The sequence below is a fragment of the Polyodon spathula genome, chromosome 5, assembly GCF_017654505.1.
Source record: "Polyodon spathula isolate WHYD16114869_AA chromosome 5, ASM1765450v1, whole genome shotgun sequence".
In the NCBI taxonomy this organism is placed as follows: domain Eukaryota; kingdom Metazoa; phylum Chordata; class Actinopteri; order Acipenseriformes; family Polyodontidae; genus Polyodon; species Polyodon spathula.
This window is the reverse complement of record NC_054538.1, coordinates 31,065,774-31,093,723: the sequence shown is the minus strand read 5'-3', so window position 1 is coordinate 31,093,723 and position 27,950 is coordinate 31,065,774. Positions and strand designations below refer to the sequence as shown.

Genomic DNA, 27,950 nt, shown 5'->3' with positions numbered 1-27,950 from the left:
ATTAAAACTGCTATTGACAAAACTATTAACAAGACTGGTACATATCTGTCAACATAACATGGAAATTATGAGTGCCTACTTTGATGGTACACCCACCCCTCATTATATCGCCCCTCGCTGTACTGCAGATTCGGCTATATCGCGGTCCTAGAGTTGGCTACCCATTTTTACTGTCGAACTGCGCATGCCTTGGCTGACATATACATAGGCAAATTAATCTAGAATTACTGTTCGTTTTATTTCGTACTGCACACCACAAAAATATACAAAACAGGGCAGTGACGTCCGCTCCCTGGGCCCGGACACCCGCAGTATATCAAGTGGATGGTGTACTTCAATACATATGGCAACAAATCATACTAACCAGGCTTTGAAATGGACTGCCATGCATTCTCTTTCAAATATGTATCATTATAATTTTTTGTCATAAAACCCTGGGTATTTTTCCAAGGCAAGTTTTATTTTTTACCTCTGTCATTTTGGATACTGCTTCACCCTGCTGGACCAGGTGCGTTGAAGCTGTTCTCTGGTTGCTCAATTCCCCAGTTGTTGACGCGTGACAAAACTGCTATTTAAAATAATAATAATAAAAAAAATAGGGTCAGGATAAATAATATATATATATATATATATATATATATATATATATATATATATATATATATATACACACACACATGTATTTGTTCCTATTTGTGCTAAATAAACACGTATTTCATGTATTTAACATGTATTCAATGTTTTTTTTTTATTTCATCACACGTTAGTCAAAAGTAAACTTTTTTTTTTTTTTTTAACAGTACCTTTTCAAACAACTACAGCAGGAATATGCTTACATTTGGATGTAAACATGTATTCCTTGTCCGATGTAAAAAAAAAAAAAAAATATGCACACTAAAATTACATTGTTTAAATAAATGTTCTGTTTATAAATTGGGAATTTTACAACAATATCCTTATCGTTAATGTCTACTAAAGCCCAGCTGGGGTTTTAGTATTACGAGATGTACATTAAATATCCTAATTCTGTATTGAACTTTGTGGGATACATACTAGACTGTCCTGTAACACAGAATTATTTCAGTGTGATCAAGAATTCTTCAAGTAACTCATAAAAAAGTACCCTATACCTTATGTGTTACTTTTGCTGGTAAAATATATTTATAAACAATCTGGCCTGTATACACCATAAACCCTGATTAGTCAAGTTTACTCAAAAAAATTGAGTAAAGTCATTGCCTTAATATGATTAAGTTTAGTTTTTGTTACAACTTGTTTTGGAGCTGACTAAACTCATAACATATATATTTATGTAACTTAATCCATTTGAGTTAGATTTACTTTTTAACAGTCAAGTTAGTTTGAACATTTTTATTTTATTTAAACAATAACAAATGTGCAATCAACAAGCTATTTACTAGCTACCATTGCAGCACCTCTGCTTATGGGCTTATGGCAGCATTTACAAGTGTTGGAACCAGAGATGTAGACAGAGGGAGAAGGGAGGAGGTCACATCCGCAGACTGACCACCGATCGGGGGTGGCCACACACAACACAAGGAGAACATATGTAAGGGAGCAGACGGGGGCACAAGAGACAAGCAAACACAACACAATAAACAACAAACAATTCCAAAAATAAATTGTATAAGTCCCACAAGGGCTGATGGGAATCTAGTCCCCTTTGAACAAGTAAAGTAAATTTGAATGTTCAACTAACTTAAAATGGATGAGTGTTAAGAATAAAATTTGAATAAGTTAATGTAACTTGATTTAATTTATTTAGAATGATTTTGGGGTTTACAATGTAGCCGACTGCTGTTAAAAGCATCCTTCTTATAGTGTTGCTATTTCATTATTAAAGTCTCTGCCAGGTATCATTCTAGAGCTTCAGTGTCCTCAGTGAACAGATCTGCCAGGTCAACTACTATCAGCACAGACGCCTCAGACTGCTTCATGGAGGTGGTGCCGTGGCTAGAAAAACAAAAGGGAATAAAGTTATTTATCTAAACAAAGTTTAATTTAAAAGTTCAGTTTTATTATCATGAACATTCAGAGAATCTACAGCATAGGCCTCCAATGGCATCTGCCTTTTCCAAGGGCTTACCTTCTTTCTGCTGTTTTCAACATGGTCTGCATTCTTTCCTCTACGGTTGATCTGATTAGAAACCTGTGAACAACAGTTGGCCTGAAAAGAAGACGTTAACATGAGCTGTTTTAAATGATAATAAAACCCTACTCCAGAAACACAGTCACCATTTCCCAATAACGCTGATAGACAAACACACATTTCAAAGTAAAAGTAAATAGGAAGAAAAAAAGGTGCAGAGGCCCTTATCAGCAGTATAAGAGCCTTTGATATCTGACTGCTTTTTTCAGTCATTCATTACAGAAAAAAATATGTTATAAGAAAATGCATGTTTTCTATGTGTTTGGATAAAAAAAAAAAAAAGAAAAAAAAAAAAAAGCACCAATCTGGTTTAAATGTAGCTGACAGCTTTCACCAGTAGGCGGACTGGGAGTAGAATGTCAGATTCTCTTGTATATTTATGAGTAGGGGTCTACCTAAATCGCGATTTCACGGAAATCGTGAAATTGTGGGGTCACCGTGAAATTCACCTCTTTTAGGGGCCAATGCATACTGAACAGCTACGGAGAGATTAAAAAAAAAGAAACTTTGTTTAAATAAAATACTGCACAACGCAAGAGATGCAAACTACGTATCTTCCTTCTGTAGATAGCCCTTTTTTATTCCATCGCCGTCCTGTGTGCATTGCACTTAAGCAAAAAATAAACAAACAAAAAACCTCCACAAATAACATTTACAAAAAAAAAAAAAAAAAAAAAACTCTAAAGCTGTTAACATTGTTGTTTACTATTCAAATGAATTGTTGTTGACTATACTGCTTTTCTGTGACCTGTACTGTGCAGTAGGGGGTGGGACAAAAGTTGGTGCTGCATTGTTTTCATTTAGGTTGCTAAAATCTAGTTTTCAGCATTGGAGGTAAAACAGTAGAAATGGACGAGAGAAAAAGCAAAGTATATTTCGGCTAATGATCGCTTCATAGTATTTCCCAAAGAAACTGTACATGCAGATGGAGGTAATTGTTTTGCATACCTTAATGTGTCTTTGGAGAAAATACAATCGATCGCTATTTCTTTGGGAAATATCTTGAAACGATCATTAGCTTCGTTCTCATTTGAATAGTAAACACCAATGTTAACCGCTTTGGAGAATTTTTTTTTGTAAATGTCATTTGTGGACGTTTTTTTGCTTAAGTGCAATGCACATAGAACGGCAAAGGAATAAAAATTGGCTATCTACAGAAGGAAGATACGTAGTTTGCGTCTCTTGCGTTGTGCAGTAGTTCATTTAAACAAGGTTTCTTTTTATTTTCCTCTCCATAGCTGTTCAGTATGGCCCCTAAAAGAGGTGAATTTCTGCGAAATCCACAAACTCGCGATTTAGGTAGACCCCTAATCATAACTAGTAATTTCTGTTCTCAGGAGTTACTTGACCATAAGAAATTCTTGACTGCAAGGTCTAGAGAGCCCCTAAGGTTCACTGACAGCTCAGAGTAATCTGTTACTCTAATAAAAATAAAAAAAAAGGTTGGAACACAACAACCCAGCTATGAAAGGCAAGTCCCCCCCTGCTGATCTCCGCCAAAACACGCACAGTGTGAGCTATGACTAATTCTCAATCTATTCATTAGAATAGAAAAGGCACTGTTCTACACACACACACACACACACACACACACACACACACACACACACACACACACACACGTACGTGATACAGATATTATCATGGTAATGGACCTAACACACACACAGGTGTGTGTGTGTGTGTGTGGGGGGGGGGGGGGGGGGGGTTATAGTAGCTTTTAACTTCTTGAGCTCTTAAATGAAATTAGCTTGGTGGTCTAAACTGAAATTAAAAACAACACAATCACTTTTTGGCATCTAGAAGCACACAATCTGGTCTGATAAATAACTGGCATGGGCATCTAGAAGCACACAATCTGGTCTGATAAATAACTGGCATGGACATCTAGAATCACACAATCTGGTCTGATAAATGACATATTAGGGCTAGAAATAATTAATATGTTTTTTGTTTTTTTTGTACACAGTGATCTATCACTGGTTTTTGCTTTTGGTTACCTTGACAGAGATCTCCTCATCCTGTTTTGTAGTCTCAGCTGTGAACACATAGGAGATTTCTTTATGAGAGGTGGTCTGTCTGCAGATGGCACACTTGATGGCCCTCCTGTGGATCCCAGTGCTGTACTGCTCCACAATGATAGCTATGCACTCATTACAAAAGTAGTGCTCGCATGTTAAAACGGGGTGAGACCATAGAAACAAAAACATTCCGAAAATTTCTGACTCCTTAGCCTGCCCTGTATTAGCCTGTCCAACACTATGCTACTTTTGATCTACAGTATAGCTCAAATTCTCCTCCTCTTAACTATGTTAAAAATCTCGCCGGCAACATGACCCTTTAAATCTTTTTACTCAGGCACTGTGACAGACAGCCCTGCTTGGAAAGAATCAGAGCTGTACTGGACCATGTTAGGAGACCTACGTCGGTGCAGCAAACAAACATTTCCACAAAAAATCTTTACAAATGAAGAAAAATGGCAACATCCAAGGCACAATTACCTATTTTCTGATAAATATATATTTGTTTTTTGTGTTTGTGGATTAGATGCATGAGACCAGAGCTATTAGGGTTAGTTTACCATGGTCATCACCTTGATGACCATTCAAGCCAAAATGAACAGCTTCATCTTGTGCCACATGATCAGGGTCCGTGGGACAAATAATTTTCTTTAACATTTTTCAATTGTTCAGGTTTTTTTTTTGGTTGCTTTTGGTTCCTTTTGTATATATGGCCATAATTCCTTTATTTATTATCCAATTTGTTTAAAAAAATAAAAATAAATAATGTTCATGTTCCCTTCATGTTTAAGTTTTGTTGTATACTGTCACACTTGAGCTGGCCATGCTAAAAGAAATTTTACAAACAAATGTTTTTTCTTCTTCTATAAAGCACCTCTCATTTTCTGTGGTTTATGTTATCTGTATTGAACAGGGTGAGCCTCATACTATTTAACATTTTTTCTATGGAAGCCTAGTCTGTGTACACTCATTTGATATATGACTGTGATGAGTCAAAGGGATTTTGGTCTGTGATTCAGCCTCCCGACAGTAGATGGCATCAAACCAACTCGGGACCCCTTCCCTTACCAAGATCTCGTGACCATGGCAAAAGTCATCTTTTGAGGGGCGGAAGTATGAGTATGTAAATTCCAGCCACTGGAGTCAAGTGAAGGATAAGGACACTTGTCAGTTGGGGATTGGTGTTCCACTGACTACAGAGGCAGGACATTACATACTAAAAGGAACGCACTACTGTGTTCTGGGTTGGTCCGAAAGTAAAATAGGAGGAGTAACGGGTGAAGGGAGAGACTAGTTTGGTGCAGCGGGATTTAAAAAAAAAAACACTAACATTTCTTTTGTCTTTTTTTGTTTATGTATGGTTTACCACGAAGACGATTAAAGACGAGTTATCACGATCGATTTTGGATTTCACCCCTGCATTCCTTCCCTCACACCATTTTGTTTTATTTTGTTATTTAATTATTTTGTTGTGTATAGATAATAAAAATAAATTATTTTATTTCTGTACACATAAATTACTGTCTGGACATTCCATTTAATACACTCTCGCCTCACACATGGTGTCAGAAGTGAAAATGGATCCAGCTACAGTGTTGGCAATGTTTAGGGAGCAGGAGGAGAAGCGAGAGGAGAGAGAGACACGGCACCAGGAACAGCTCGCCCAGTTCTTTGGACAGTTGGTGGAAAAACTATCAATATCAACATCAGAGAGAGCGGTTGCCCGGATGTTTGCAGCTCAGCCAAAACTTCAGAAGATGACCTCGGAAGATGATCCCGAGGCTTTCTTGATTACTTTTGAGAGAGTGGCAGAGGCTGCAGAGTGGCCTAGGGAACACTGGGCCATGAAATTGGCACCCTGCCTGACAGGGGAAGCTCAGGCAGCGTATCGAGCCCTGACGGCCACGAATGCAGGGGACTATGTTAAAGTAAAAGAAGCCATTCTCTCACGCCTCGGGATCACAGAGGAAACATACCGGCGCCGTTTCCGGGAATACCAGCTGTCCAAGGGGATGCGGCCCCGGGTTGCGGGACAATATCTTTTAGATCAGTGCACCCGGTGGCTGCGGCCAGAAGAACATACACCCCAAGAACTGGTGCAGAAAATAGTTATAGAACAGTTCGCGTCTATACTACCGCCAGGGAATCGAGAGTGGATTAAGAGGAATCGACCTACCACTCTCGAGGATGCCATCCTCCTGGCGGAGGCCTACGAAGACGCGAACGAAGGTGCCGGGTCAGACCCCACTCCTGCCCCTAAACTAACTCGGACCAACCAACCAATGAAGCCCAGAGGGGGTAACCAGACCTCCAGACCATGGAGGTCGAGGGTAGCCCCATCCTGGGCGAGAGAGAATCCCCCTAACCTGCCGGTCGCGGACTCGCAGGACAGATTAACTCCGTTGATGCCTCCTAACCAAGTGTGCTACCAATGTAATGAGCCTGGACACATTGCCAGGAATTGTCCAGTAATAAAGGTGGACCTGGCGACAAGATCCTGGTCAGCAGTAACAGGTAGGAACACTGGGGAATGTCGGGAGGGCCCTTATCAGTTAAGAGTACAGGTCGGGGGAAAGAGTACTTACGCATTTGCGGACTCTGGGTGTGCACAAACATTGATTCGGCAAGCTCTCTTGGATGGGGTAGCCTGGGAGCCACAGGGTAAAGTGGCTATCTCCTGTATTCATGGAGAAACTCGGGTTTATCCCACCACTAAAGTTAGACTTATTGTAGGTGATTATTCAGCTTACGTTAAAGTGGCTGTAGCGCAATGTTTACCATACCCTGTTCTCCTGGGAAGAGACTGGCCGTTTTTTGATCGTATTTTAGGTCGGGAAATGGTCTTAGTTTCTACCAGGGGACAATTAAAGCAACAGGAGAAAACAATTGGCGAGATTTTTCCGTTGCAATCCGACCTGTTTAACCCTAAAATCCGCCCAAGAAAAACAAAAAGAGAGCGTCGGGTGGAAAAATATGAGGGAACTCTGAGACGACAAGGGGAGGGGTCTGACACAAAAGTAAACCAATCACTTAAACGGCAAGGAAAGGGAGTAGGTATTCAGTGTAACCGGGGCTGCGAGGTTACTGAGGTGGAAGGTCATGTAATAAAAGACACTCCTCTCTGTGTACCTAACCATTGGGACCGAGATATTGACTTGGGATATGAACAACAAAATGATCCCACGTTACAGTATGCTTGGAAACAGGTTAGATATATCGAGGGGAAGGATATGCAGGAAGGACAACCGGTGGTATTTCCGCATTTTTCTGTATCTGGGCACTTATTATATAGAATAACCCGGGCTCCCGGGACGGGACAGCTCGTAAAACAGTTATTGGTTCCTAGGCCTTTTCAGTCAGAAGTCATGAGATTGGCGCATGACATTCCATTTTCAGGTCATTTGGGAACTGAAAAGACTCAGGAACGAATTCTGGCCCGGTTTTCTTTGGCCTGGGGTTTATGGTCTTGTGCGGAAGTATGTATCGGAGTGTCCTGAATGTCAATTAGCTGCCCCTAAGTCAGTTCGCCCCGCACCTCTGGTTCCACTTCCAATTATTGGGCTACCATTTGAAAGGATTGGTATAGATTTAGTAGGCCCTCTGGAGGGAACAGAGTCAGGATATCGGTATATTTTAGTAGTAGTGGACTACGCAACGAGATATCCAGAAGCTGTTCCCTTACGCTCTATGAATGCAGTAGCTGTAGCCAATGAATTGGTAAAAATATTCTCTAGGGTGGGAATCCCGAAAGAAATTCTCACTGATCAGGGCACTAATTTTATGTCAGACTGTATTCAGCACCTATATAAATTATTGAAAATAGTTCAATTAGAACCTCAGTTTTTCATCCTCAAACGGATGGGCTTGTTGAACGATTTAATCAGACTTTGAAAAATATGTTGCGCCGCTTTGCAGATCAAGAAAAACACAATTGGGCTAAACTGCTTCCCTACTTGCTCTTTGCAGTTCGCGAGGTACCACAATCCTCAACGGGGTTTTCCCGTTTGAGCTCTTGTACGGTCGGCAGCCGCGGGGTATCTTGGATCTCATAAGAGAAGGCTGGGAAGAACAGTCAAAGGAGTCTAAAAATGTAGTAAAATATGTGTTGCAGTTACGCGATCGCTTAGAATTAGTCGGTCGATTGGCACATGACAATCTCAAAGTGGCACAGCAGAAGCAGCAACAAAGCTACAATAAAAATGCAAGAATTCGGAACTTCTGACCTGGAGATAAAGTGTTGTTATTGTTGCCCTCATCGGAATCTAAGTTGTTTGCTAAATGGCAGGGTCCCTTTCAGGTTATTCGAGCAATTGGTAAAGTCAATTATGAGATCCGACAGCCTGGGCGTCGGAAAGAAAGTCAAATTTATCATGTTAATCTCCTGAAACCGTGGAAAGAACGGGAAGTCCATTTTATATCTCCTGTACAGGAGGGAGAGGATTTTGGACCCTCAATTGAGCCAGAATCAGCAATTGAGGTCCCGATGGGGGAACAATTAACTCCTGATCAGCGTGAAGAGGTAAGCAATCTAATTAATATGTTCAGTGATGTGTTTTCTAATGTGCCTGGAAGAACGTATGCTATTATCACTCCGCCAGGTCTAAGAGTTAGACAGAGACCGTATCGCATTCCAGAGAGTCGGAGAGATTCTGTTCGAAGGGAGGTGGAGTGTATGTTGAAACTTGGGGTAATTGAACCTTCCCGAAGCAAGTGGTGTAGCCCAATAGTACCAATAGACAAGCCAGATGGGTCACTACGATTATGTATCGATTTTAGGAGGGTGAATGCTATCTCCAAGTTTGATGCATATCCCATGCCTCGAGTAGATGAACTTTTAGACAAGCTGGGGCAAGCTCGGTTTATTTCAACTCTGGATCTGACGAAAGGATATTGGCAAATTCCATTAACGAAAGCCTCTCGTGAGAAAACGGCATTTTCAACCCCAGAGGGTCTTTTTCAATTTTGTACTATGCCGTTCAGACTTCATGGAGCGCCTGCTACTTTTCAGAGACTAATGGACAAGGTTTTACAACCTCATCGAGAGTATGCAGCTGCGTATATCGATGATGTAGTCATTTATAGTTCTTCCTGGAGAGAACATTTGACTAGATTAGAAGCCGTCTTACAGTCTCTGAGGAGGGCGGGGCTCACAGCGAACATGGCAAAGTGCGCTATTGGAAAAGAAGAAACTAAATATTTAGGTTTCATAATGGGTAAGGGTAGAGTGAAACCGTTGGTTTCAAAAGTCCAGGCTTTGTTGGATTCACCGGTACCTACCACGAAAACCCAGGTGAGATCACTGTTAGGGTTGGCTGGTTATTACCGCCGCTTTATTCCACACTTTTCCACTATAGCCGCCCCTCTCACTGATCTCACTAAAAAGAACGCTCCAAATAAAATTAAGTGGAGTGCAGAGTGTCAGACAGCCTTTGAATCTATTAAAACTAATTTGAGTCAGGCCCCAGCATTAATAAGCCCGGATTTCAGCCGAGAGTTCGTCCTGCAGACAGATGCATCGCAGACTGGTCTGGGGGCGGTTCTGTCCCAGGAGAGAGATGGTATAGAACACCCGATACTATACATCAGTCGGAAGTTACTGCCCAGAGAACAGAGGTATTCGGTAGTGGAGAAAGAATGCCTGGCAGTGAAATGGGCAGTGGAATCTTTAAAATACTATCTTCTGGGACGACCTTTTGTACTCATCACAGATCACGCTTCTTTAAAGTGGTTAGACACGATGAAGGATTCAAACGCTAGGATTACGCGGTGGTACCTGGCGCTCCAACCCTTCGCCTTTCAAATAAGGTATTGTGCGGGTAAGTTACATCAAAATGCTAATTTTTTTTCCCGGGAGGGAGGGAAAAGGGAAGGGTTAGAGGTTTCCGAGTGTTCCTTCGGCTCCACTCTGAGGGGTGGGATATGTGATGAGTCAAAGGGATTTCGGTCTGTGATTCAGCCTCCCGACAGTAGATGGCATCAAACCAACTCGGGACTTCCCTTACCAAGATCTCGTGACCATGGCAAAAGTCATCTTTTTGAGGGGCGGCACCTTGGTGAGGGGCGGAAGTACGAGTATGTAAATTCCAGCCACTGGAGTCAAGTGAAGGATAAGGACACTTGTCAGTTGGGGATTGGTGTTCCACTGACTACAGAGGCAGGACATTACATACTAAAGGGAACGTACTACTGTGTTCGGGGTTGGTCCGAAAGTAAAATAGGAGGAGTAACGGGTGGAGGGAGAGACTAGTTTGGTGCAGCGGGATTTTTAAAAAAAAAAACACTAACATTTCTTTTGTCTTTTTTTGTTTATGTATGGTTTACCACGAAGACGATTAAAGACGAGTTATCACGATCGATTTTGGATTTCACCCCTGCACTCCTTCCCTCACACCATTTTGTTTTCTTTTGTTATTTAATTATTTTGTTGTGTATAGATAAAAAAATTAATTATTTTATTTCTGTACACATAAATTACTGTCTGGACATTCCATTTAATACACTCTCGCCTCACAATGACATGTACCTGCAACCTTTACAGTTGAGAGTTACAGCCACAAACAGTAATAAAAAAACAGTCCAAAATAGCTTGGACCTTAAAGGCAGAGATGCAAACTTTTGAAAGGAGAAAATAGTAGCATGTGCCGAGTGAAGTGAGGCAGAAATTATTTTAAGGCCAGTGGCTGCTAGCCCCAAGAAATGTTCTTAGGCTCTGAAGCCAATGACCTCATTTTTGCTGCTCAATCTATAATTTGGAAATTGTAAACAAACTTATTTAGAAAAAAAAAAGAAAAAAAAAATAGTTTAACACAGATTTTTTATTTATTTTAAATTGTAATTATTCTGGATTTAAATATTAGTAATGAAGAGGATCTCATAACTGCTATCAAACCTGGATTGAAATATTCAACCGCAAGACTTTATAAAAATAACAAACAAAATAACACCACCTCAAGAAGAAATGTGCATAGTGTTTTTTTTTATTTGCATCTTTACTACTCTGCAACTATCAAAACACAAAATGCTGTGTAGTATCCAATAATGAATTCATTATTTAAAAGCGAGTTAAACCTCAAAACCTATTTGCATAAACATACAGTAATGAAGAGTGTCAGATTTTGCTTGTTGCTTGTGTTTTAGTACCTATGTGAGTGATACAGTCATAGCGCCCAGCATGTTTCACAGAGAAGTCTGTCTGGCAGTATTCACAGTAGACTTGAGATTCAGACACTCAACTTCTTTATTCAGGGAATATTCATTATTTATTTATTTATTAAAAATCGTAATATTATACCCCTTTGACGTAGTGCCGTAGCAGAACCTCCAAAATAGTAACTACTATGGCCAAATCATACCAGTTGGCATCTGTAAAGGCCTAAACCCTAAACCCACAGATAGGACAGGTTTCTGATCCCACGGTATTCCATTTTCCCAGTTGTCTCTTTCCTCCAGAACCAATGCCTAGTAGCAACAGTATTTAAAGAAAAGGGCTTGTAACCAGGAGGTCCCCGGTTCAAATCCCAGCTCACTCACCGACTCACTGTGTGACTCTGAGCAAGTCACTTGAGCTTGTTGTGCTTCGTCTTTCAGGTAAGACGTTGTTGTAAGCGACTCTGCAGCCAATGCATAGTTCACACACACCTTAGTCTCTGTAAGTCGACAGTTCACCAACCTACATTGTAGTTATACCGCCATAAGTGTGGAACCAGAAACAGTTATCATAATTCACAACTATAGGCTGAATCTGTCTTTTTGAGCTCCAACATATGCTGGAATATTACATGATAAATGTGAGTACAGCGACACATGCAACACTGTATGTGGTTTACATTTCTAGATACACAATACAGAGAATTAGGATGTTTTAAGATGTATTACTGGATGACCCATCACTTCTGCATGCAGTACTCTTGACAGGAGAGTAGAGAATAAATAATAAATGAAACTGAAACTTTACAAATATGAAACAGTTACTATAACAATTGAAAGACAGTTAAGCCCAAGTTCTTACCTTCTCTAAGTTTGTGAGGTACAAATGTTGCCCAAGTTTATTTTGTAATTGGGATTTTGCAACTGCTTTGCCATTTCATAATTTCACCCTGTTTTGCTCCACCTTTTTAAAAAAACAAACAAACAAAAAACACACAGAAATGTTTTTATACAGGGGAATACATCTGTGTGTGTGTTCTGTATTTATAATTACAGCGTTACAACTATATATATTTTTAATTATTTTATTATTATTTGAGGAAAAAAAAACTATTTTCTTTAGAGTAAACAGAATTCCATTTCTAATCCTGAACATTAAAAGGGGACGTCTCACTGGAGATTCTTTATAAATGTAGGGTACACTTGCTTGCCTTTACTAGTTATAGCTGTCTGCATGTTTGGATTGCTATGCTGCGCATCTCATTACTGCAGGGCCTCTGAAACAGAGGAAAAACCAACTTGACCCTTCGCATGTGACCTCCTTCATTCAAATTCAGTCAGTGGTTGGGCCTGTACTGTGGTAGACTGTACCATGCACATATTTAGAGGTGACTTCTCAACTGCATTGTAATGTCATTTTCCAGTAGGATTCTAGGAAGGGTCATCATGGGGATCGTAATCATGGCAGTGATTAGAGGGGCAAGAAAAAAAGTGTATAGTTAACCAAGGGAGCAGACTTCAGGTAAGAAATACAATTTGAATGAGACTTCCCCTTTAAAAAAAAAAAATGTACTAAACTAATTTCATGCTTCTTCGCAGGATGACAGTTTTTACAAAAGTAAACGGCAACAAACAAGGCTGTAATGCTTTGCCCTCTACAAATGGCACAGTAAATAAGACCTTTCAAAGTGACTCTCTCATTTTGAAACCTACTACATGCAATTAAGTCTATTGAAATAAGAATCTTGCACATTAAACAATTTTAATGTCAGGTTTGGTATTATAAATGAGAAAACAGTCAATTATACTGATGCACAGAGATCATTACTGAAGGTAGTGTATGAACTTACAAGTTCAGCTTGCCACCCACGCTGACAGCCTTGTAATTACCTCGTGTGTTTCAATGATGTGCACTACATTTTGTTTCAATGAACACTTTAGGCTTGGGTTCATCTGGGTTGCGCACGCACAGGCGTTCCGTTGCCATGCCCATCTTGTCGATCGCAGAGATATGATCCCGCAGCACCATCCAGTATTCATGTAGCAACTGCGCACAGGGGGAAAAAAAGGCAGTTTGTCACACAACAATAAAAGGATATACTAATGGGATTCTGTTTCTGGAGTAAAAAATCCTTAGGCACAGAGTCAATGGCAGAAGTTTCCACTTGTGTACTTTTAATACTTTGTATTCCTTCTTCCGACTCTCAAATAGCTCCATAATTGTGTTCCCTTCTTCAATCAGGGCAGCATTCATCTGCCGGGCTTTGGTAAAAGACAAGATGGCCTTCATTGCTCGTTCCATCTCGCTCGCTGCGTGGGCAAATGGTCGTCAACCAGGCCGCCTTCATCTTCTATCATCTCCTCAAAGATAACTGTATGCCCTTTAACACTAGAACAGTCATAACAAAGTTTACACATTTGCTTTCTTACTCTATGTACTGTACTTTTAGTGAAATCTTTGTAAAAAAAAAAAAAAAGAAAAGAGAACTACAGGAATAATCAACATATTAAACATACTTACTTGTGGGCAAAGAGCTTGGATTCATAATCTGTGAAGAGTTCATCAGCTTCATTCCACCTTGGTTAGGGTAAACTGGTAAACATGCCCTTCACAAGGGCATGCCTCTTTCATACAAAGAGCATTTTAGCAGCTGGGGATCAGGTTTAAATATCACTTTGTCTCCGAGTTACAAGCCTCCTTTTAAATCTGGCTTTCTGCTGGGTAAAGATACAACAGCTGAGGTGGCGTAACAGTTGAAAAAACATTCTCAGTCACTTCACTGATAACCAAGCTAAATGAATACTGTACACCAATGTTATGTCATTTATAGTTTTACATGTGATATATTTGGAGCTAGACGAGTTGCCATTATTGAAGGAACCATGAATTCTGCTCTGTATCAGAGAATTCTACAGGAGAATGTCAAGCCATCCGTCCGTGAGCTGAAGCGCAGCTGAGTCATGCAGCAAAACAATGATCAGAAACACACAAGCAAGCCTACAGCAGAATGGATGAAGAACAAGAAATTTAAAGTTTTGGAATGGCCTAGTCAAAGTCCTGACCTAAACCACATTGAAATGTTGCGGCAGGATTTGAAAAGAGCAGTTTATGCTTGAAAACCCACAAATGTCACCGAGTTGAAGCAGTTCTGCACGAAGGAATGGTCCAAAATTCCTCCATGGCGCTGTGAGAGACAGATCAATAACTACAGGAAGCACTTGATTGCAGTTATTGCTGCTAAAGGTGGTGTAACCAGTTATTGAGTTGGGTGTTGCATAACTTTCTTTGATAAATAAATGAAATAAGTATCACAATTTTGTGTTATTTGTTCACTCAGTGTCCCTTTTATCTAATTTTTGTTGAAGATCTGATAACATTCAGTGTCAAAAATATGCAAAAATGTAGAAAATCAGACAGGGGGCAAATACTTTTTTACGGTACTGTAAGTGTACTTATAATTTTTTTCATTCCTTTAAAATATACAGTTTAATTGTTGATCAATGTGAAGTTGTCTTGAAAGAACTACTGTATAAAGATGTTCAATTTAATTTGGGCGTTTCTTCATCATTCTGATACAGCAAATTGCCAAACCCTATTATTGTGCACACCCTGATATAACAGACATTTCTCCAGGTCCCAGGGGGGTTCATTATAATGAATTTAGACTGTACTTAGTTAAAATCTCATTAGCATGAAATAAATAAGTCTATTGGGCTGTATCATGAATTTAGGTATTATTAAATGGAATTTAATGGGAAAGTATAAACTGAATTTATAATATTTGATTGCAACAGGGCTGCAGTTTTCTTTCTTACTTGTTGAGGGGATATCTGACAGGACGCAGGTGACATATTGTGGCTTTCTCAATGACTTTCCTAGAGGGAGGACTCTCCAGTTTCTTGACAGCAGCTTGTAAAATTTTTTGGGGGGATTTCAGTCTTCCAGCTGTGTGCTCAGCAAATGGATCCGGACAGCAACATTCATTACAGAACCGTCAACTTATACAGCTTATTTCACATTTTAGGCTTTGCCAAGAGTGTATATTATAACTCCATTATTTAAAGTTTGTGACAGACAGAGTCATTATTTGGTGTGCGACACAGATCAAGATTAAACTGTCCACGTCCCACTTTGGACAGTGGTATTATTCACCTTAGTGAACATAGTGAAGAGACATAGTGAACAGAGTATCTGGTTGTCGCAGTCTGGCTCTACCACGAAAATACAAGCACCAGAAGTAAAAAACAAGTTAGGTGTTTGCAAGACAATTAGTGCACGCATAACAGCTTGCACGTCTGCCCGACACAGTCACCGCTTGTTGCTCTACAATGTGGTACTACAAGGGAAAGAGCTGAGATTAAGATGTGCTACTGAGGGTTCAAACAGAGTAGTAAAGTGATGGAACTGCATGCACGTACTTGTCAGCCATGGAAAGTTTGCTGGTTTGCTGTTTATTGTTAGTGGTTAACCAAGTCTTCATCAATCGTACACTGGATTGCTCGTTGAATTACCTCCAACCACCAGGGAGATCCTGAGTGAAACCAGATGACAAGAAAATGTATCATTTTAAATTTGAGCTGAGCCTTTATACAGATTCTTTATGTACAGTACATCAGTTACATTTACAAAGTGGCTTTATTTTGTAGTAAATGAAATGGCATCATGATCAAGGTGCACACAGATTTACAAGACTTCTGATGGAACAGTATATGATAATTATGTGAACGGAAAAATCAGTTACTTTGCCCATTGAGCACAATTTACAGAGTTGTTCTGCTTTTTAATGTCTTTAATGTTGAAATTACATTACTCCACCACCACTAAGGTAAGCTGCTCCTACCTTGGAGCTGGATGTATGTATTTAAACTTTATGTTGGTGACTGCCATGCTGGTCTGGCAGATCAATAATTTCAAGATGTCATTTTAACAGTTTTTCCATGACTACTGTGTTGCTACAATATTAAGTTAGGTATTATTACTTCTCTCTAAATCTACCTTACCTGGCTTTGACCTTGCTCTGAGCTTGCTGGGACCAACAGAGTTCCTCATGACACATCATATGGCAGTGTGACCTTTGAACTGTTCCATCTCGAGCTACTCTCTGTCAATATATATGGATATGCTTGATGAGAAGTCAATATTGGCACCACAGTACACAGCCACTCAGAATGACTGCAAACACGCTAAAACCGTATGGAAAGCATACTGTAAATAGTAAAAGCACATCAAATTTGAATCTACTCTATCAACTTACTCTACACTAGCCACTGACTGTTTTACCTTGCGTTTGAGCTCTTTGATGTTCTGAAGGACTGGCTGCAGGGCTTGTTGTGCTTCTGCAACTTCAGAGTTAGATTTGGTCATATAGTGCTGTTTGAGCTGATCTGCCTTCATACAAAGCAAGGACAAAGATTAGACCCAACAGATACCAACACAGTAGAGGATATATATATTGATACAGGATAGTGCTTAGATGTAAAATATCACCAGTGCTAGAACTGTAATAACACACAGAGTCCTCGCTCTCTGCATGTAGGGGAATAGTGCTCCTACGAAGCCCCAGCCAGCACTTTCTAACTTGTGATAGTGACAGTACACTGTAATAGAAATATCTGTCTTAGTTTAAAGAACACGCTACTTGATTAGATCCTGGACTGTCAAGTGGCATATGACATTACTCTGACTGTTTGGCACGTGCTAAAATCACTCTATTCTTACCTCTACTTTCAGTCGATCATCTCAAAGGGTTGGGGGAATCGCAGGACGATGTGCTTCCAGCAGGTCCATTCAGTTATGAGTAGCGTGCAGCCTCTATAAAAAAAAAAAAAAAAAAAAGAAGAAAAATAAATCTTTTCTATGTATTTAACAGATAATAACATCTAAAACCAAGAAAGTGCACATGTAAATATGACTACTTCCGTGCTGCGAGGATTTATATAACTTATTCATGGTATGGTATGGTATGGTATGGCTGGTATGGCTATTGTTGCATTACATTCTTATTCAAGTGGAAATAAATGCTTCAGGGTTATTTGTCTTACTTGTAGAGAATCAGTTTTGAGTTTGTCTTTGTGCTCCTCTGAGGACCGCAACACTTCTCTGTACCGCTCTGCTGCCAAAGCATATTCACCTCCAAAAAGATAAATGATCTATTTTTCAGAACAACCTAACAGATGTGTCCTCTACAATGCATCAAAATACACCTAAGTCACCTTCTACCAGCACTCTGTTTTCTTGCTGTTGTATGAACAGGTCAGGGTATTTTTTTTTTTCCCCAGCGGTGACACGTATTAAGAACAAAGGCAAATCAACATGCAGTTAGTGTAAATCTTTCATATCATCAGGTTTGGTTTCCTACTCTCTAGAAGCTGAGATACAAAACACAGCAAGCCATTGCTGCTTTTATCAGGTGTTAATACGAGCTTACATGCACCACACATCTTTTTTGCAGATATCGCCTGCAACTAAGGCTAAACCATAGTATTTGCAATAATTAATTCATAAAAACTTGATTTGCAAAGTCCAACAACAGTAGGTTATGGTGGGTTACCCTTATATTAACCTGCTAAAGAGCATCCACATCAAGTGTAAATGTGACATATATACAAGCACCTCTACTATGCCCGTGTTGTCTGGTATAAATCATTTAATACACATAAAGACAGGTGCTCTCACCTCTGATGATATGGATCCCAGCCAAGCGCACAAAGCTCCACTTTGCATTTCTTCTGCAATGACAACAGCAGCTCCTCCATTGTCATGGTGCTGCAGATTTCAAAGACAATGTGATGAACGTTGAATCAAAAAATCAGACTAGATTCAAAACAAAGTGCATAAAACTACCATCGTTGTTTGACAATAGCACTGAGCCGAGTACTACACACAGTAAATGAAATAAAACACCCATATGTAGTTTAAAAATATGTTATATAGAACAGTAATCATGCTTTTATCATTTAAATATGTACACGCAATTGATGCTGCTTGCGATATATACAGTAAGCTTGCTGCAGCAGAACCTTATTGCAGCCAATTAAAAGAACTGCTGCTGACTTAGGCAAAACAAAGCTTTATTTAACAGTCACCGTTCCAAGCAGGCTATCAGTCACAGTCACATTTTACTACTTTAATACTACTACTAACAATATGAACTTACGCTTGTCGAGTGACCCTGGACATTGGTCGTGCCTCAATGATACATCAACAGTCGTTTGCACAGTTTGCATTCAAATAAAAAAGTCCCAAACAGCACAGGATTGTCAAGACATTTCTTTCAATACAGCTTATGCTATACAACGCTTTGCTGTCGAGATGGCAAATGATGAAATTAAAGTTTTGCCTCTGGATAACATGAGCTGGAGGAGGGGGCATGTGGAGTGGGACAGTGCTCAGTTTTTGAAATTAAAATTATGAGTGTTAGTGTTTCATACTTATACTACCATATCACATCTCTTGTACTCTAGGTATTCAGTGCATATTTTACTGAAGCACTACAACCGCTATAGGTGTCCCCCGTGCGTTGACATAATATACCCTGCTCCAATGCACAGCAGTGGCACCATAAAGAGATGCTACATGTATTGATTTGGTGGTGAATTTTAATACAAGTTAGTAATATGCATTACAAATTACAAGCTTGAATTGAATGTGCGATTTATAGCACTCACACATTGTCTAAAGATTTCTGTTGACAGACAAAAAAAAGAAAAACAAAACCACGCAAATAGTGCATGAACGCTGCCTGACAAACCATCAAAGATTTAGAATGACCTACTTAAGGTTTATATATAAATAAACTAACCTAAAAACATTATCAGATTAAAATGAGAGGAAATAATAACTTAACAATTAATGTCTGAGCAGCTGTGCCCAGGAATCCATGAATTTATTACAGACAACACTTGATACTGGTGAGGTACAAATCAGCCCAACACCACTGCCCACCTCTTTTGAATAGGCAGCAAATCTCCCCGCACAGCCTGTGGGTGGCGGCAGGCCTGCCTCAGGCTGAGCAGGGGGTACAGACTGGAGTTGACGGTTCTTCTATCCAAGCTGCCGAGCTTCAGTTTCTAGTCAGAAATCTTCCTCAACTTCACAAGAGATGGTAGAAGTGACCTTCAACTGGGGAAAAGTGAAGACGGTGTACCTCTTCCTTTTGAGGGGGGATTTGGATTTAAAGAGAACAGATCAGTTATCCAGCCTATAACTCACTGATCACCATGCACAATTTAATTTCTGTCCCTGGTACCTTTGCACCGAAGTTGATGGCAGTCATGTGGAAACTGCTTAAGAAAACTGTCTGCAAGCAATGATTTCATCAGCATTTATATATTTTTGAACACAATGTTTATTTATATTTGTATTTGTGTCGCTGTTTTCGCTGCCAGTTGTTTTCATTTCACTTTAGTTGACATCTCTACTGGCACAGGCAGACACGATCTCTACCATTTACCGCAATGCTGTAAGGCAAGTACTATCTTTGCTTTATTTATGAATCTCGATATACATTTGTGACAGCACACATGATCTCAGTCAAGGGTGGTACAAAGGAGGAATACACCTTGAAGAATAAGGGGAATAATACTGCCAGCTTCTGAGATAGCAAAGACGAGGGAATAATCTTTTAAGGCTCAAGAGAATTTTAGAGGCATAAAGTTATAAAGCCATTGATCCTCAAAGGACTGTTAGGGACAGCTAACAAAAAACAGATGACTAAATATGGTCGTATGGTAAGGGCTTCTAAACTTCCACCGAAAACACGTATTACAAAGTATTCTTATTTGCCAATTTTAATGTAAATATCCAGGTACATGATAAGAAGGAATTAACTCAAAAAGCATTTCCTTTGTTTTTGTTCTTTAGAATATTTACTTGGTTGTATATACAACACATACCTGGTTGAGAACATCTTTTTTTGTGGACCGACACATAACTAGGGCAATCAGGCTATAGAGTGGATGGGGATTTCCTAGACTGTATGGACGATACAGGAGCTGTTCCTACCAGTGTTTCACCCAATATGGGTCGACTCCAAGGAACAGAAGCAGCCCATATAAATCTGAGGAGCAGAGACAGTTCACTAGTGTGTACATTGAGCAATGCCACACTTAGAGCTCATGGTCCGATACAATGTATAGCATCATGACATTCTTTATCATTAGGACACCAGAGACCGAATGCCCTATAACATTCCAACAGGAAAATAAGGACTGAAAAGCAAGATGGAGGAGTGACTTGTCTGTAGCTTTGTAATGTTTGTAAAGTGAAGGTCCTTGGCTCCACACAGAAGGACCTCCATAGTAGAGCCTTCATAGTCACATGCTGGACCCTATTAAGAAACTAGAACTCACTACAAATACTTTAAAACTGCTTTCTTAATAGTGTTTGTAAACAATCTCCAATAAACACAAGACTAAATACAAAACAGTTGAGAAAGTTGAATTATTACTGAACTCTTGTGGGCTTCTCCTTAGAAAATGTGTTATGTCTGTTTGGATAAGTCACCAATATCAGAATGCTTGCAGGCCCAAGACATTTTGATTTTCAAACGTATCAGGATACAGCCTTCACAGCAGAACTCATGAGGTTCACATATCAAATGTACCATTTTCATGTCTGGACCTGGAAGCTTCAGAAGGAATGTTCATAAACAAAACTAAAAAACAAAAAAACAAAAAGCCAATGAAAATCTTACCAGCACTCGAAATGAAGATGACCTCACATGCCTGTTGACCTCATGGTGGCAGATACAGCTGGGTGAAACAATGAGCATAGCCCCCGTGGGCACTGGTGTCATGGCGACCAGGCAGTGCGGGCAGAAGAAAGGCTTGGTCCCCAGGTCCTCCTGCTTGTAGTTGACACACTCTACGTGCTGCCACAGGAAGCAGTTCAGACACTGCACTCTGGCTTTACAGTCAACCAGGCCTACCTCTCCATAGATACATTCAAACCAACAGGCAGACGTGTTGAAAGGAAGAACTGCTGTGGTAGAAGAAGGACAAGGTGCATTGATGCTGCAGTGCGAACCCGATTCTTGGATATCTGGGCAACCTTCATCTTGCTTTACCTTGGGTTCACATTTGTTGTCTATCATATCCAGAACTGAGAGACTCTGTGTGTTATCAGCATCTATTAATGGGTTGTCCTGGGTCTTAACCAGTCTCATCTAGTGGTTCACAGACATCCTCTCTCAAAGTACTATCCTTTGAACCCCTGTCTTTGTTCTGATCACAGTAGCTATGTTCTTCCAGCACTGGTTTAATGCTTTCTGGGTCACCTTGAAGCAGGTCATCTTTGTTTTCTGCATCAGTCAGAACATCTACAATCAAGTTTACTGTCCGGAGGACTGGATTTCTGAAAATATAAAACCTACACATTTAACAGGCTAATAGTGTTAAGCTACTGCTGTTCATATTACAAATGTATGAAATGAATGTCAGGAATGGAATTGTATACCTTTTTTTTATTGTATAATGCCGGAACGACCACTGTACATACCTGTTTTGCAACTGTCCTGGTTTTTTGTCTCTTTATACTTCTTTCCCAGCTTGAACGACCCTGCAAGCCCCTAGCCTTTCACCTGCTCCACCACCTCTTCAGCAATCAGCTTCTCCAAAGTCTTTTTAATGAGGCGCCGGTTTCTCTGAAGTTCGTACCTGTACGTGGCACGGATGTACGTGGAGATAGCGTTGACCGAGGCCCCCTTCCCCACCCTCATCTCCTTGATAGCAGTGGCAAGCATCACCCGTAAAGCTAAAGGTACATAAAACAAAACAATTAAAAATGTCAGCGCCGCCTTTTCTGAGGAACTGTTTCTTTTCTTTGACGCTGTCAAATTTTAGCTTTCACGTCTCAGTAGGAGAACACTGTGATTAATGTTCCCACTGTGACTGTGGCAATTGTTAGTTAGCAAACAGGAAACCTCTAAATGAATGAACAGTTAGTGTAAACAGAAATGACCACTTTACACCACTTGCCATTTTTCAAAGCACCTCAGCTTTTAGAAATATTTTAAGCAGGACCAGTGCTTAAGTAACAATCCAAGTGTAGCAGACAGCATTGTGTGATACACTGCCGTTCTGGATTCTGACCCCTGTTGGTGAAGTGGGATTAAAAGCTCTATGATCATGAATGAAGACAAGCCTGATTTATTTGCATAGACGCTTGCTAGTGGTGTGCATGGTTGCCGGTACGTGGTGATCCTCTGCCCTGTTACAAAAGCAGAAACAACAAAAGAGAATGACAGAAAACCAAGGTCCTATTGTAACTGAACCTGCAGCAACAGCAGTTGTTGATGCATAGTTCACCCTCTAGTCTCTGAATGTCGCTTTGGATAAAAGCATCTGTAAATGACTAATTCCCAATAGGATATTTAACGGATAAGAAATTAAATATCAAGAAAATGTGATCATCACATAAAGTATCTGTGGCATAGTGCCCGCCCCTGTGTGTATATTGTGTTATGTGTTGTGTTTTAATGTTGGTGTATAGTATTTGGAACACAAGATATAAACGGGTCTGTGTAACACAAGTGTTTAAAATGTATATTTGTATTTAGGCACGAGGATTACACAGCACTTCACGTGCAAGTAAAATTTAATAATATGTGAGCATGGGGAATTGCACTTTATCAATTCACGTGCAGTTGTACCGCGACTCCAATTGAATGATTGATTAGCAATCGAGTCACGGTACAGCTGCATAAAAGCTACATGTTTTCACCCACTCTGGGTTGTGTGTTCGGTGAGTGGAGAATGGGATTGGAGACGGAAGTAATTGTAAAAGTAATGAGTTGTTAAATATCTGCTCACCGTGTTTTGTCTGTATAGTTCGTTTTGTTGGTCTTTTTGTTTTGGCGACGAGCGCCATGTCCTGTGTGTTTTTGTCTTACAGCTTTTTTATTTTCTGTTCTGTTTATTTATTAAATGCTGAGCGAAACCATTCGCTCAGCTCCACCAAACTGCACCTCTCTCTGTCGTTTATTTTCTGCTTCTGGTCTGACATCACCCACTCCGGCCGTCTTTGTGACAGTATCCCTTTAACTTGCAGCGAATGCCACATCAGAAAGATATTTGAGTTGCCAGTTTATGAGAACTTGAAAATCTCTTTTCTACGATTCCAAACTTAGTAGACTTCAATAAAATACATGTACCAAATAATGAAGCTAACAAGCATGAGGCGAACTTCAAGGACAGTGGAGAAAAAAATAAGATAATCAATAACTTCATGATGGATAGATGTCAAACATGAAAAATCTGTTCTTGCTGGCAAGGCAAAACACCGGAAGTATTTTTCTGCCATCTGAACTAAAAGGAAAGATATGACACCTCACCAGTGAAAAATGCCTAAGCAGTTGGTAACACGTGTCTTACATTAAAAGAAAACTGACAGCATCAACGTAGCCCTTGCCTCCTTATGTTTCAGAAAGATGACTTCAGTATTACACCAGTTAAAACATTTAAAGTATCTAATAAATATGCTGGTCCCAAATCAAAATAAAACTGAACAGATGGTACACTGCTGGCTTTATATTTGGCAACATTGTATTGACCCGAGTTGAATTATAAAACTCTGTAAACAATCCCAGTTTTGGGAAAAGGAGGAGAAAGATTGCAGTTCATATGAACCCTATACTGAGTGGCACATAAATTATGTTTCGATGATGTGCTACAGCACCCCTCCCGCTTTGAGAGGTTATTATATAACTAATTAAATTATTTCATAACCCTTCCCTGTCATGTACTTGGATGTAGACTAGGCTAAAAAGTCTGCACGCCTTAAATCTGAAGTAGTATGTTACACTTGCACTTTGAAAGGTTATTTCACCACCTGTCTCGTGGATAAAATCATGTCAGGATGGTGATGAAATTCACCTGTTGTCACAAACTACCTGAATGTAAGCAATGCAAACCAATAGCTTTCTGTAACCTTGTTTGGTAGCACATAACATGTGTTTCTTTCAAAAATGTGACATCTATATAGCGAATGGAAGTGTAATTTATATAATTATTTCAATAGTTATAACCCCTTTAAATCCATAAGTTTGGGAAAATAAAGTAACAGCATTCATTGAAACACTGTTGAAATGTCATTTATTTTAACTGGGAATGACATATTTCAGCATGCAATGTAACGATTTAATATTCATCTGCTGTATCTTTTCATCCCATACAACTCTGTGGCTGTTCTAGTGAAAATATATATATATATATAATAAATACATTTCTGTACAAGGTACAACACTGTTTCCTACCAGCCTGTATATGGGTTATAGTAGAGGGACTTTCCACATAATGCGGCAACTTCTTGCCACAGAAAATGCAGGGATTTTTCTAAAAAAAAACAAAAACATAAAATAAATTCTTCTCAGTAACATACAGTGTGATAGGCCTGTATGTGGAGTGAAAGTACTAAAATCTGCCTACCAAATTCAATTAATTTGCTACATGGATTGTGTAGTGAGTTGTGGATTCTTAACTAAGCTACCTTATTGGATCTTTCTCATTTCTGAGAGAGGGTGACTTGCTCCTATATGGAAGAGTAAGACAAATGTAAATCCTGCTGCTCCCAGCAGATGGTGCTTTGGTGTGCATTTGGAATTTGTGTATTCATTCTCAGTTCTTATAGAAATTGACAATTTACGGGCCACTATTTTTTTCATTATTTTTATTTTTTTAATCAACATGAAATACAGCACAAAGTTATACCACAAACAATAAATTGTTTCCTTTTGGTTTAAGACCCGACTGTGGGTACCCAAAACCTACCATGTGCTTGGGAGCATTTGTAGTTCTCTCTTTTCAGCATCCAATTGACAGCATCACATTTGTAAGGTCTCAGCACAGGAATGAGTGCCGGGTGCTGGATGTCTTCCTGGAGGTTGTGGGCTTCATTCTGGTGAGCACGTCTCACATAATCATACAGCTCTTCAATGTTCAGCCTATACAAGTCCTTATCTGACTCTTTTTTTTTCATCCTCTTGTAAGTCTAAAAACAAAGGCAGGCTTGGTTTAGTGAATTAATGAATTATGAATGAATTAATCATTTAGCAGACGCTTTTATCCAAAGCAAGTTATAGAGTTGGAGGTGAACTATGAATCATAACTGCTGCTGCAGAGTCACTTCTAAGTCACTAGTCCAGATTCCAATGGGATTATGCCCATAGTTTACATGGAATTATAAAATCATAAAAGAGCTCCAAAAGTTTCTGTATCAGCTGACTGGACTTTCTTCTTCTTCTTCTTCCACTCCCATCACTCAGGAACTCTAGTCCTAGTCCACATTCCATGAGGAAAATGTCCACAAGATTCAAGATTTAAAACGTAGATCACAAACTCTCACACATATATTTTATACATACCTGTAAGTGTACCTCAGCATATTGATATCTGATAGTCTCAGTATGCTCCAACATAAAATGGCACATTCAGTTATTAAGGTGTTTAATATAGAAAACACATCTGTTTCTAAAACAAGCACAGCATTATACCTTTAAAAAATCACTGTCTTCATTTTGTACTTGATAAAGCTGGACAACTCTTCTCTTCTGAAATCACATCAGGTCTTCTAACACAGTACTGTCCAGAGAACCCACCTCTTCTCCTTCTCTGTGGAGGCACACTGAGCTGATCATTAGTCATTCTAAGGGTGAAACTCAGGTCCTGAATGCCATCAGGAAAGAGATGGGCTGACTTTGGATGAAGACTATACTCACCAATCAAGGCCTTCCAGATAGGGCCTGGCTCACAGGGTGACAGCACCTTTAGAATGATTGGAATGGAGATGGCAGATGGAATGCAGAAGGACTCCTCTTCAAGTTCTGGTGGCCCTGAAAAGTTTGTGGGGCTTGAGACTCTGAGTCTTTCATTGCAATGGAACATCCTTCCTCTAAGGTATTGTCATCTTCAATGGTAATAGGTGCAGCCAAGGAGCTGGGACCAGGAATGCTGTTATTCTTTAAGTCCTCGTGCATATTCCAGCAGAGCTGCTTCTTTGTCTCCTCGTCCATCTTGACCGGAGTGGCCCGCTTCCTTCTGCTGCTCATGGCTTCACTTAGGTACATTGGGACCTGGGATAAGATGCAGTAAGAAAAAGGGAAATACTATATTTACTAGGGGTCCTATGGAGTTTTAAATCAAATGCTACAATAACATTAAATATTCAATAATACATGAATAGTATGAACTTAATAAAAAAACAAAAACAAAAAAAAAAAACACTAATTGTTGAATGCAGTTTCTGATGAACTTCTTGTTTTGCTACAGGGATGAGAATAAAACTGTTTCACCCATTCTAAGTTTTACTATGAGCTTGAATAGCCAGTTTATAGGTAACAAGCTTGGAGTGTTATTAAACTCATAGTAAAACCTGGAATGGATCAAACTGCTATTCAAAGGGAGTCTTATTTCCTACTGTTGGGCTGAGACTGTATAGCAGTTGTTGTCATTCTAGGCCTAACTGTGAGCTGAACCACACATAATTCAGCATCTAAAGTGTGAATAATTAAGAGGTGTTGTCTGACTGTAACCCCAGGGAGTTCAAAAGAGCAGTGCTATGAATGTGTTAGCGGCATCCATTATTCCTATTCCTATTCCAGAACCCAAAAAGGACTAAATGTAAGTCTAAATATAAATGCTGCCACACATGTCATGGTTTACCAAGAAGCAATGAAAACAACACTTTTGTGCAGTCAGGTCAAGGGATTACAATTAGAGTTATTCTCTAATTCATTACAGCCTTTTCTGTTTGCATACTTTTTTTTTTCCTGCCACTGAAGTATACTCTAATCGATGACAATTATGTACACATTACTTGACTAGACTAAATTTTACCATAGTCCTTGCTCAAATACAGTAGTGATACACCTTGTCAACCCTAGGACTACAGTGCTCAATTATTGGCACTGTAAATGAATAATATATAACCATAAATACTTATGTAACAATTCCCTGAAGAACAGCCACATTGAAGCTGGCAAAGTACTGTCAGCATTTATGTGCAATAACAAAAATAATAATAACGATAAAAAATAAACTTTCAACCCGTATTAATGTGGTTTGTGTATTCTAGCAAAGTATTTATTTTGCGTACAGCTGAATGAATTAAAATTGCCACAAACTTGATCACAAGACAAGCATTGTGTTAAAAGTTACGCAAAGTGATGTGTTGCACCGACTGAACGACAAAGATACAGATATTTTGTAGCCTGTGCGGGTTGCAATAAATGATCACGCATTCTCATTTTTAAATTCCAGAAGCAGAACCGCACATTTGCAAGAAAAAAAGCACGCTTTGTAACCGAGACGAGTATACAGATCTTAACCTAGAAATAACTGGAACCTACTTGTTCAAATGCCGACAAGGGAAGCCTTCGCATACATTACCACAGCAACCAACTGTTTACACCGTCCATCTTGTACTTACAAGAAAATTTTGTGCTGCTGAAAACATAATTTAATCAGCAAGAAGTCACATTTCTTAGATACAATAATCCTAATCACTCAGGAATTTAGCAAGGATTTGCACACAAGAATATGTTGTCACATGCATCCTGATTTATCATTACTGCATTTCTTACATTCAGCTTGTATTTAGATCTCTTGACTCCAGTTTT

At 39.5% G+C, this 27,950-nt stretch overlaps 1 protein-coding gene and 1 pseudogene across 1 annotated transcript; both read right to left on the bottom strand.

The window, feature by feature from the left end:
* Positions 1-1,454: 1,454 nt before the first annotated feature.
* LOC121315280 (E3 ubiquitin-protein ligase SHPRH-like) lies at positions 1,455-4,643 on the bottom strand. Its single transcript, XM_041249318.1, has 3 exons — positions 4,171-4,643; positions 2,108-2,188; positions 1,455-1,974 (listed from the first exon to the last, which is right to left on the bottom strand). The coding sequence occupies exons 1-3, from the start codon at positions 4,378-4,380 to the stop codon at positions 1,945-1,947; spliced, it is 321 nt and encodes a 106-aa protein (XP_041105252.1). The 5' UTR covers positions 4,381-4,643; the 3' UTR covers positions 1,455-1,944.
* A 7,187-nt stretch (positions 4,644-11,830) lies between these two features.
* LOC121316400 lies at positions 11,831-26,381 on the bottom strand (annotated as a pseudogene).
* Between the last annotated feature and the right edge of the window lie 1,569 nt (positions 26,382-27,950).